Below are 12,231 nucleotides of genomic sequence, written 5' to 3' on the forward strand. Positions count from 1 at the left end.
GGAACCTGAGTTTGACACCAAGGAGCTGTGCCTGTCTCATTTCAATAAGCAGGCACAGGGGCTGCTGTAGAAAACTGGACCTGACCAGCTGAGTTGGGAAATGCGCCGTTAGAAAAGAACAAAAGAAAAATCAAGGTCAGGTGACTTCTAGAAGAGAAAGGCAGAGCCGGGGCCGAGGGCAGATGAAGCCACCCCTCTGCCCACAGGGCAGCAAGAAGCTCAGCAGGAGGCCTCACAAGTTAGCGACTCTCCTTTTGGGCAGGCAGCGTTGCTCAGCCTTAGCTGAATGGGGAAGGGGGAAGAGCCATATGGTCCCGACAGGCTTTTTGGGAGGGCAGACACACGAGGACACGGAACCGGAATCTGTACATTGGAAGCGGCTGTTATGGTATGTGGAAAAAAGAGGGTTCGTCTCCCAGGTCGCAGATAGCTGAGTCAGCAACAAGGAAGGAGACAGACAGCCTGGAGCACGGGTCGTCAAACTATGGCCCTCCAGATGTTCAGGAACTACAATTCCCATCAGCCTCTGCCAGCATGGCCAAGTAGCAGGGCTGATGGGAATTGTAGTTCCTGAACATCTGGAGGGCCATAGTTTGAAGATCTGGCCTGGAGTAACTTGTGACTCTGTTCCTATGGAAGACTGTTGCTGGGCAAAGTGCTAGCTGGAACATTATAAAGGCAGTGCATAGAACTCTGTATGTCTCTTTAGGCTTCTTACTTATCTTAGTGCTTAGTCCTGTGTAGCTTTAGAACTTTGCATAGCGTTATGCTGCAACTACCAAGTAAAACCTTCCTGTGGAAAGAACATCTCGTGTGAAGTGTCTTATTCCAAAGAAGGTGGGAGGCTGCTGAGTGTAAGCAGCTGGACCACTAGACCTCCTTGTCGACTAGGGGTAGCTCCGCTCTACTCTGCTGATAGTGGCATAGTCCAGTCAAGCCTGGAGTTGATACAAAACGTACCAAGGAGACAGTGGAGGGACACAGAACGGTCACATGATCACAGCAGCAGCAGCAGCAGCACAGAGAGAGCAGTCTACCAGATGTGTTTGGAATCAGGTGGAGTGGGATTAGGGACCAGGGAAGGACAAGCATCCCTAACAGGATGGCCCCAACACACATGAACTTTACACCCCCTTGGAATGCATCAGCACATGTTCATACAACTCATTGTAGCTGAAGTGCCATTAATAGGGAGTCAAAATCTCCTCAAGTAGAAGAAGAGTAGAAGAAGAGTTTGGATTTATATCCCCCTTTTCTCTCCTGCAGGAGACTCAAAGGGACTGACAATCTCCTTGCCCTTCCCCCCTCACAACAAACACCCTGTGAGGTAGGTGGGGCTGAGAGAGCTCCGAGAACCTGTGACTAGCCCAAGGTCACCCAGCTGGCGTGTGTGGGAGTGTACAGGCTAATCTGAATTCCCCAGATAAGCCTCCACAGCTCAGGCAGCAGAGCAGGGAATCAAACCCGGTTCCTCCAGATTAGATACACGAGCTCTTAACCTCCTACGCCACTGCTGCTCCTATGATAGTACATGTACTATCATAGGAAAAGACCTGCCCAGACTTACGGTAACATGGTTAGAAGCAGAAAGGAGTCTAAAAAGGGTGGGGGGGGGGGGGAGAGGCTTGGAATACACCATGGCAGCTTTGCCCTCCTATCCCCATATCAAATTGAATGCAAAGGACACGACAAGAATGTGTGAATTCTTGGGACAGGCCCTACTGGCCACAACAGCACACCACAATGGTGTATGACCGGCAACTCCAGCGAGCTGAGCACTCCAGCTCCCTCTGCACTGCAACTTGCTTCAGGAGCGAAAGCCAGGTGGCTCTGAAGCCAGTGGTGGGATCCAAACATTTTAGTAACAGGTTCCCACGGGGGTGGGATTCAAACTGTGGCGTAGTGCCAATGGGGCTGGGCGGGGCATGACGGGGGCGTGGCCGGGCATGACAGGGGCGGGGCATTCCTGGGCGGGACTGTGGCAAGGACGCAGCAGCTGCACTGTCCTTGGGCGGGAAACGAATGCACACAGGCGCAGGCTGCCACGCACGCCGGTGCACCTCCTGCTAGACTGCTTCAAGTTCTGCGCGCTACTGCTGAGAGGAGGGGCGTCACGAAGGCCAAAATCACGTGGCAAAATCACCAGTTGGTCACCCCCTCTCGGGAACCTGTGAGAACCTGCTGGATCCCACCTCTGTCTGAAGCCCTTGCAAAGAGACTCTGGCGCTCGCCCCACCACCCTTTGCAGCAGAGAGGGTCTTCAGCTATAGAACTTCTATAACAACGAGCAACTCTAAGATGTCCCACAGATTTTTCACTTCCAGCATTTTGGAGAAGTGCTCTGAAAATGGCAAGAGAAGTTACCTTCAGAGCTTCTTCGTATTCCTCTGAAACAAAAGAGAAACACTGTGAGCAGCCCCGTACCCACAAACACACGCGAAGGCATTTCGCATGTCACGATCTGTACTCAGGACCAGATGAACTAACTTTGCGCTCAACAAAGTATGTGTAAACAAGCTTGTCTTCCACATGCAAATTAAATCCTTCTTCCCCAAACCCTAGGGTTTTTCAGACACATGAAGAGGAAATGCCTGCAGGGCTGTCTTGCCCTGGACTGGCGAGCGGCTGCTCTTGTGAGCAACAGGAAGTGTCCTAGGCCTCAGCTAAATGTTTACAGCAATCACAGAGTTCAGGGGATACCTGCTGCCACAGAATAGCTTTGTACCAGTGGTGGGATCCAAAAAATTTTAGTAACAGGTTCCCATGGTGGTGGGACTCAAACTGTGGCGTAGCGCCAATGGGGCTGGGCAGGGCAGGACGGGTGCGTGGCCGGGCATTCCAGGGGCGGGGCATTCCTGGGCGGGGCTGTGGCAAGGACGCAGCCGCTGCGCTGGTCCTTGGGCGGGAAACAAATGCCCACAGGCACAGGCTGCCACGCACGCCGGTGCACCTCCTGCTAGACTGTTTCAAATTCTGCGCGCTACTGCTGAGAGGAGGGGCGTCACTAAGGCAAAAAATCACGTGGCAAAACCACCAATTAGTAACCCCCTCTCAGCACACACAAATAATTAGTAACCTACTCTCGGGAACCTGTGAGAACCTGCGGGATCCCACCTCTGCTTTGTACCTGTTATGAAGATATTCCAAACCTTGTCTCACCAAAAGATAGAAGCTCAATTGTGACCAAATATCCCTCTTCTTCCTGCAGAATGCTCTGCTACGAGCGTGGCTCTTCAAGAGCAGATTGACAAGAGGGGCATTCCACAGGAAGAAGAGAGCTATTTGGTCACAATACCTTTCGGTGAGACAAGGTTTAGTTATGGTAAGGGGAAAAAAGAGGGTTCATCTCCCAGGTCGCAGATAGCTGAGTCAGCAACAAGGAAAGAGACAGACAGCCTGGAGTAACTTGTGATAGTCAACCTTTAACGTGATTGGTGCAAGAGACTGTGACTCTGTTCCTATGGAAGGCTGTTGCTGGCCAAAGTGCTAGCTTAAACATTATAAAGCAGGGGTCTGCAACCTGCGGCTCTCCAGATGTTCATGGACTATAATTCCCATCAGCCCCTGCCAGCATGGCCAATTGGCTGCAGGTTGCAGACCCGTTATAAAGGCAGTGTTGCAGACCCGTTATAAAGGCAGTGTATAGAACTGTCGAGAGAGATTCAGAGCTATGCAAGGGTTAAGGATATCCAATTCTTATACCTCACTAATGCTGAGTTATGGACTGGATGTATTTTAACACTAAGTTACCGTATGTATGGGACAAGCGAAACGTATTAGGCCTCAGTGTTGATTTTAGGGTATTTTATATATTACAATTACACTGGGAATTACAAGGTTGAGAGTGTGTATAGAATTTGCTGATCCTTGACTGTAATTTGCTGTATAGAATTTGTCGGTCCCTGACTGTAATTTGCTGGTCTTTGACTGTAATAAGAACATAAGAACAAGCCAGCTGGATCAGACCAGAGTCCATCTAGTCCAGCTCTCTGCTACTCGCAGTGGCCCACCAGGTGCCTTGGGGAGCTCACAGGCAGGAGGTGAAAGCAATGGCCTTCTGCTGCTGCGGCTCCCGATCACCTGGACTGTTAAGGCATTTGAGAACATAAGAATAAGCCAGCTGGATCAGACCAGAGGCCATCTAGTCCAGCACTCTGCTACTCGCAGTGGCCCACCAGGTGCCTTTGGGAGCTCACGTACAGGAGGTGAAAGCAATGGCCTTCTGCTGCTGCTGCTGCTCCCGAGCACCTGGTCTGCTAAGGCATTTGCAATCTCAGATCAAAGAGGAAATTGAATTGAATAAATTGAATTGAAAAAATATACCTCACTATCTCAAGCACAGACGGAAAACAACATTGCAAGGCTGTTAGCCGGCTAAGAACAAGCAATCCAACGAGCAACGACAAAACCTGGCTGCCAGTCGCTTGTTGTCGGGAAGGCATCCCCACCCGCACTTGGACGTGCAGCCCCAACACCAGGGATTGTTCTCAAGCATCACCACATTATTTCTGGGTCAACAAAAGAATATGACTAATTTCAGTGAAGGGAACGAAATGTCTCTTTTGGTTTCCAAATAGTTTGCATGGGATTTAGGCACTGGGGTGGGCAGTACCGTGTTTCCCCTAAAATAAGCCCTATCATGATTTTTCAGGATTTTTGGAGGAGGCTTAAAATGTAAGCCCTCCTCCAAAAATAAGCCCTACCAGTAGTTACAGATCACAATTGCGGACAATGCCCTGTGCTCTCTGCCATGAGGATGCAGCTTGTGTCACACATGACGGGGGAAGCAGTGCCTGCCTTAATGAATTGTGACGGTACCGTATTTCCCCAAACATAAGCCCTACCCCAAAAATAAGCCCTAATGCAGTGTTTCCCAACCTATTCGAGGTCAGGGTACCCCCTGCCGCCACCCTCCACCTTCCCCTCCCAGGGTGAAGGGAAGCACTGGGGGTGGTGGTGGCTGCTGACTTTGTGGCAGGCCCTGCCCCATGGGCCAGGTCCATCTCCTTGCTGGTGCCGGTGGGAGACACCACAAAAATGAGGGGGGGCAGGTGGTAGTGTTGCCGCGGTACCCCTGGGACATGCTCACGGCACCCCAGGGTACCAGGGAACCCTGGTTGAGAATGGCTGCCCTAATGCATCTTTTGGTGCAAAAATTAATATAAGACCCTGTCTTATTTTCGGGGGGACACAGTAGGCGTGTTCAGTTGGTGGGGATGCAGAGCCCAAAGTAGAGGAGGATCTGAGAGAAAAATGGGGGGAGGATTGAAGGAGGCTGACGGACAAGAGGGGGGGAAGTTTCACACATTGATTTGGATGCACCAATCAAATCTTTGACCACAAGCGTGGGTAGTAGTAGCTTAGCTGGAATTCAGACGCCCCATGTACAGAAACCCACTTTTCCTGCTTGGAAGAAAGAAAAATACTGGGACCCCCACCACTGACGATACTCCCGCCTTGCAAGGCGGAAGTGAGGCACATGCTCCTGTGCTTTAAAAATGCACGCTGTATAAAGAGAGAAAGCACTTGCTCCTGAATTTCTCCTACAAAGAGTGGGAGGGAAGGTGGCACAGTCATCAGGAAACTCACCTGCGCTGTTGACGGACACCTGCGGAAAGAAGACAAGAGTGAGTGTGAGACTCTTTGCCGCTGTGGCTCTCACCAACCACCCCAAAATGAACAGGGGCTTCTCATCCTGAATGTCAGAAGAGCTCCTTGGGTTCTGCGCACTGATTTCTAGCGAGTCGTTCACTCCGCTCGCAGCCTCTAGTAGACAGCTGGGCTTCTCTCCCTGACACAAGTTTGTTCGGGCTTCATGGCACTGACCGGGCCAATAAGCCCAACCCTCCTAGAGTTGAAGGAAGCTGCGCATAGAAGAACGTGTGCAGGTCAGACCTAATCTTCCATTCCGCCTCCCCAGGTCTTGCACCCAAGGCAGCCAATCGCACCTGCAAGCAATCTAGCATCTCACCCACCGAGACTGCCTGCTCAGGTGGCACTGCACAGTTCAGCCTCTGTGGGTGAGATGCCTCCCTGCTGTGCCCACACCGAGAAGGGCACCTTCAACAAGATTGTGAGTTACAGTGTGCTGATGCTTAACGACAACTGCAGCCCTTACCTCAGACGCCACAAAAACAGCCTTTGACTGATTCCATGCTCAGCAAACATTCTGTTTGCTGGGCCAGAAGAGTCCCAGAAGTCTTACAAAATGGTTTCACGCATTTAAAACATTTTAATGCTGCGAACTTGGGGTTCCCAACAATCACAATCAAAAGCTTACATTCTGATTGAGCTAATACAAAAGCTGCATACCTGAGGGACAGCCCATATCGCCCCATCAGGCCCCTCTGTTCTTCCGAGGAGGACCTGCTGGTGATCCCTGGCCCTAAAGCAATCAGGCTGGCCTCTACACGGCCCAGGGCTTTCACAGCCCTGGCCCCCACCTGGTAGAACAGGTTCCCAAGGGAGATCAGGGGCCTGAGGGACTTGCAGAGCTTCCGCAGGGCCTGTAAGATGGACCCGTTCCGCCACGCATTTGGCCAGCCTGGGTAAGAACGTCACTCCGCTCCATCTGGCCTCCCGTGGGCACAAGGGTAAGAACATAAGAACAAGCCAGCTGGATCAGACCAGAGTCCATCTTGTCCAACTCTCTGCTACTCGCAGTGGCCCACCAGGTGCCTTTGGGAGCTCACAGGCAGGAGGTGAAAGCAATGGCCTGCTGCTGCTGCTGCTCCCGAGCACCTGGTCTGCTAAGGCATTTGCAATCTCAGATCAAAGAGGATCAAGATTGGTAGCCATAAATCGACTTCTCCTCCATAAATCTGTCCAAGCCCCTTTTAAAGCTATCCAGGTTAGTGGCCATCACCACCTCCTGTGGCAGCATATTCCAAACACCAATCACACGTTGCGTGAAGAAGTGTTTCCTTTTAGTAGTCCTAATTCTTCCCCCCAGCATTTTCAATGGATGCCCCCTGGTTCTAGTATTGTGAGAGAGAAAAATTTCTCTCTGTCAACATTTTCTACCCCATGCATAATTTTATAGACTTCAATCATATCCCCCCTCAGACGCCTCCTCTCCAAACTAAAGAGTCCCAAACGCTGCAGCCTCTCCTCATAAGGAAGGTGCTCCAGTCCCTCAATCATCCTCGTTGCCCTTCTCTGCACTTTTTCTATCTCTTCAATACGGAGGGGGGAGGGATAATGCCATCTGATATCATATGGTTCCTGGAAATTGATTTTAGTTTTGACTGAAACTGATTTAGTTTTATTGAATTTTAATGTTGTATTGATATTGTGCCTGTTCACTGCCCTGAGCCTCCGGGGGAGGGCGGTCTATAAGACCAATAAATAAATAAATAAATAAAGGAAGACATTTACGTCATCTCTGTCATATGTGTTTGAAATGCTAGGCTCTCACACTAGCTCAGACAGCAATTGCTGTCCTGGCCAGGGTGTGTGTGTGTCCTCCTCCTTGAATTATCTAAATTAAGAGGTTAAACGCTTTAAACAGAACTCTCAATCTCTGACATAACCATGCATTCGTTGTGAGTTGGAAGGGGAGGGGGAAGGGGAGATTTAGATTTGATGGCAGCTAGCAACTTCTGGAAAACCAATCAGTAGCTCACCTCTCTTTTATTTTGGCTAAGGAGACGAGGGTTGTTACTAGGAAGGAATGGATTCCCACATGCCTGTCCTATGTAGAGCTTGACTGCTCTCCTCTCCAAGGGATTTGATCTGCAGATCTTCAAATTGAGCTTCACAAACTTTAACAGGGCGGAACTCCAGGAGCAGAAAAGGAATGGTCTCCTGTTCCCTTACACAGTAGATTTCTGTTGTGCGATTTTTGTACCACTTGATATCATATTAATATTTATGGTATGCTGCAGTTTTTTCTGGTGGTTCCAGACTTGTAAAATCCTAATGCAATGGTTACTGAATGTCCGATCCGGTTGATTGTACTGGCTCATTATGAATAATACATTCTAAGTCCCTGTGAGAAAGGCAGGCTATAAATAACAATCAATCAATCAATCAATCATAGGGGTGTGAGACGTTTGTAAAATCTGATCAGACGTCACTTTCTTTCGTATGTGCTAAGTTCTAGAGGGGGATGGTTACACAGTAATTTGTAAATAAACCAGAACCAAAACAAACGCTAGGATTCCTTACAGACTAGGGCTGCATTTTCCTGATAAGGACCTTTCAGTCTTGACTGTGTAAACAGATTTCTGGAGATATTTACATAACCTTAAACCAAAAGGTTACACAATACTGGTCAGGTGTGTGCTGACTCAGAACGCAAATTGTTCTGTAAGGAAAGGCATGGCTGCACTTGCCAGTAACTGCTGTTCATCGAGGTCTTCTGCGCAGGCACACACTGGGACTGTGCCTGCGTGCAAGCCTGATGTTCAGCAGAGTTTTCTTCAAGCCCCCAGCAAGAGGAGGGGGCCCCCTCCTCCTTAGCCCGTGATGCCACAGCTTTCCCACTCAGATGGTCATGTGGTCTGGGGGAGCGGCCCCTCCCCCCCAGTTCCTGATCACTTCCGTAACCCTCTTCACCAGTCACAAACGGCAGAGAGCCAAAGAAAAAAACTCTCTCTAACTTGAAGAGGGTTCACAGCGGGCCAGGAGGGAGGGGATTTGTGTCTGCACAGAAGACCTCAACGAACAACAGTTGCAGGCAGTGGTGGGATCCAAAAATTTTAGTAACAGGTTCCCATGGGGGTGGGATTCAAACAGTGGCGTAGTGCCAATGGGGCTGGGCGGGGCACGACGGGGGCGTGGCTGGGCATTCTGGGGGCGGGGCATTCATAATTTCTCTGTTGCTGTAAAAAAAAAGTTCCTAATTTCCAGCTGGTATCTTTCTGTCCATAATTTAAACTCATTATAGCAAGTCCTATAGTCTGCTGCCCACAGAAACAACTACTTCTCCTCTAATTGACTGCCTGTCAAATACTTAATACTTTCAAATACTTAATTTTGTTTCTAGAAATCAAAAGGAGGATACTTTCCTTAAACAAGGAACTTGACCATATTTCTAAAACATGTTTTTACAACAGCCCAACAGGGAGAGTTACCCCGTTTTCTACCTTGGCTAACCAGCCACATAGGAAGCAACAGGACTTGATGATTTTTGGACCTAATGGAATTTCCAACGGAAAAGCAGACCCAATTAGTAACCCCCTCTCGGCACACACAAATAATTAGTAACCCACTCTCGGGAACTGGTGAGAACCTGCTGGATCCCACCTCTGGTTTCAGGCAAGTGCTACCCTGTCTTCAGTGCAGCCCCACATTGGGATTGCACCTGTGTGCAGGCCTGTCATTCGGCAGATTTTTCTTCAGGCCCCTAGCAACAGGAGTGGCTGCCCTTCCCCTCAGAACGTGATTGGATGGCTCCTTCCCATTCAGACTGTCACGTGGTCTCAGGGGCGGGCACCCCCTCTTTTTGCCACCGTTCGGCAGAGTCGTCTGTTTTGGAGCCCCATGAGTTTTTTCCCTTTCTGATTGAATCCCCTTCCTGTAGCGGCTTTTGCTGGCCCAGCTTGCCTTGCTCAGGTAGCTTTTGCTGACCTAGCCTCCCCAATTCCACTTGTTCACCAGACGGGGGACTCCTACATTCCTGCTGGGTGACCTTGGGCTAGTCACAGTTCCTTGGAGCTCTCTCAGCCCCACCTACCTCATAAGCCACCTTGAGTCTCCTTACAGGAGAGAAAGGTGGGATATAAATCCAAACTCTTCTTCTTCTATATGAAACTTCAATCCCATTATGGAGTCTAAGACTTCTGGACATGAAAAGACTTCCCAAAATTTCTGTTCTTAAAAACAGGTCCCCCCCAGAATCTGCCTCAGCATAATACCTCATCACATTCTTCATCCAGGTATTTGATCTGGATATCATTCAGGTCAAATGAGACTTTTACCTGCAAGAGAACAGAAACACAGGAAAACAGCATGCCTCAGTCTCCCTTAGAGACACATGAGTTTAGACTCCATCCCACTTCTGACGTCGGAAGTGAGAATCCTATTAAGGACCAGATAAGAATCCCCCCTCCCATATGAACTGTGCAGAATATACTCTAATTCTGTACTTATTGAAATTCGGTACAAAGAAAAACGGCGCCCTCGTGTCATTTCCATCGCGCACATCTGGGACGTGTGAACACATGTTTATTCTGCATACTTGGCTCCACTTGCCCCATGTGTGTCTGATTTCACCAAACATTGCCCACACACCTTCAGGCCTATCTGTGTACCCACGAGCAACAGAAACTTGATTAAAGAAAGAAAAAATTGCTAATAGTCTACCTGCTGCTCACAGTACCAAATTCCAAAGAGAACTGAAGAAACACAACCAGGTGTCCAAAAACATTTTCCAGGCTCGATGGAACAAATGTACAAACCATGGATGTAAGCCTGTGAGCGCATAAGCAAGGTAAACACCTGCGTCCAAAGGGCAAGCTCGGCCCAACCACCCTTCAGCACAGACGCAGTGAGTCAACGCCACTCCTTACACATTTGAGACCAAGCCTCAGCAGGTCTCTTCGGACCTTTTCCAAGGGGCCTCATCCCAGAAAAGTGTTCGCAAGATCGCAGTCAGTCACCAGACAATCATTAGAACTGTTCTGGTCTCCAGATTAGGTTCAAATCTGAAGCAAACCCATGAACAACTTGCATATCCCTCTGTCTCCCAAGGACGGAAAGACCGGTACTGCAGGGTCCTTAGCAGAGCCTGGAGTGCACCGACAATATCTAGAAAATTAAACGGGGGACCTTGTTCCTGCGGGTCATCACATTTAACTTTTCGTACTGCTGAGACTGTCAGTTTTCAAAATCCTCCATCTACTTTTCTTCATCTGCTGCCTGAGCACCCTGGTTCCCACTCACCATGGCCTCCACATCAGCCCATGTGGTATTTGATGAATCGGATACAAGGAAGGTCTGGGTATCACCTTGGAAGGTAACGCTGAGGTTCACCTGGGGATCCATATTACACAGCTACAGAAAGAAACAGAAGGCATCTACTATACAAAAACAGCATGAGGAATGTTGTTGAGAAAATGCAATCATTTGTAAAATGAGGGAATCTGGGACTCAGGTCTGAAGGCCCTTCCCTTTAAGCCTAGAAAGTGATGAACGCGAGCCGCATTTCCCTAACCATGAGAATAAATTTTTCCAAAGGCTCTCTCTCCTTTTTGTAATTATATCAATTTTCCAAAAACACTTTGACTGCAAAAATAAAATTCAGCCTTGGCTCAAATTAAACAGTTATCACCAGGATCTATTTGGCTACGAAGAAATAATGCTAGTTTTACACAGCACTATGTTGAATAATTGAAGATTTAGTCATTGTTACCAGGTTTTGTTTTTACACAGGAAATTCCCAGGAGTCTCTGCTCAATTCCAGATATTCTACGCAGCTCTGCATGCCTACTTGCGGTTGGGGGCTAAAAATGACATGGGGCCAGGACTTCGGTTTCCTTGACACATTACACATTAACAGGGACACTTGTCTAAACCACACCTCATTCTTTTTGTCTTACTTTTTCAGTTCAGAAAGTCAATTCTTTCCTCTTGTGCAAAATTCTAGTGGGGATTTCTTTCAAAATAATTATAACCATATTGTCTGTTTTCAACCTTCTATGAAAATGCTGTAAGATTTGATCTCTAACCTTCTTCCTTACAAAATGAGCCAGTTTCTCTTAGGACCCTTCCTGTGGGAAAAACTTAAAATTTATTCTGTAGACTTTCTCAACATCCTTCTCCATATCTTCCTCTGTAACCTTCAAAAAATCCGCCAGGGCTATTTGTCTAATATCTTCATGAACAGCTCTGGATCTCAAATAAAATTCTTGCTCTCTGAACTTCACTAAAACTAAATTGTCCAACTCTCAACTCTTTATTTAAAACTTCTGCTTTCCCCTCCAGAATTTCTGCTTTATCATTAGATTTTTATTTCTTCCAGATATTTGCATTTAAGAACTTATGATTTAAAAAAAATCCATCTGTTCTTTCATTTTTAAGTACTTTTGTTCCAGTTCTGTAAATCTTTTAGACATTTTTTCCCAAATGATTCCCATTTGTTAATCATCTGACAAAAAAAACCTTCTGTAACATTTCAAACATCCCTGTAACATTTCTCTCTCTCTCTCACACACACACACTCACACTCACACTCACACACACACACACACACACACACACACACACACACACACACACACACACATT

The 12,231-nt window shown here is 48.1% G+C and overlaps 1 protein-coding gene across 1 annotated transcript in view; it reads right to left on the bottom strand.

The window, feature by feature from the left end:
* Positions 1-12,231, bottom strand: part of LOC125444949 (next to BRCA1 gene 1 protein-like) — a 35,533-nt gene that overhangs the window by 18,270 nt on the left and 5,032 nt on the right. Inside the window, 4 exon segments of the mRNA XM_048517724.1 lie at positions 2,365-2,387; positions 5,590-5,608; positions 9,861-9,923; positions 10,888-10,998. Coding sequence (XP_048373681.1) covers positions 2,365-2,387; positions 5,590-5,608; positions 9,861-9,923; positions 10,888-10,998 — 216 coding nt within the window.

This window comes from Sphaerodactylus townsendi, linkage group LG15, assembly GCF_021028975.2.
Source record: "Sphaerodactylus townsendi isolate TG3544 linkage group LG15, MPM_Stown_v2.3, whole genome shotgun sequence".
In the NCBI taxonomy this organism is placed as follows: Eukaryota; Metazoa; Chordata; class Lepidosauria; order Squamata; family Sphaerodactylidae; genus Sphaerodactylus; species Sphaerodactylus townsendi.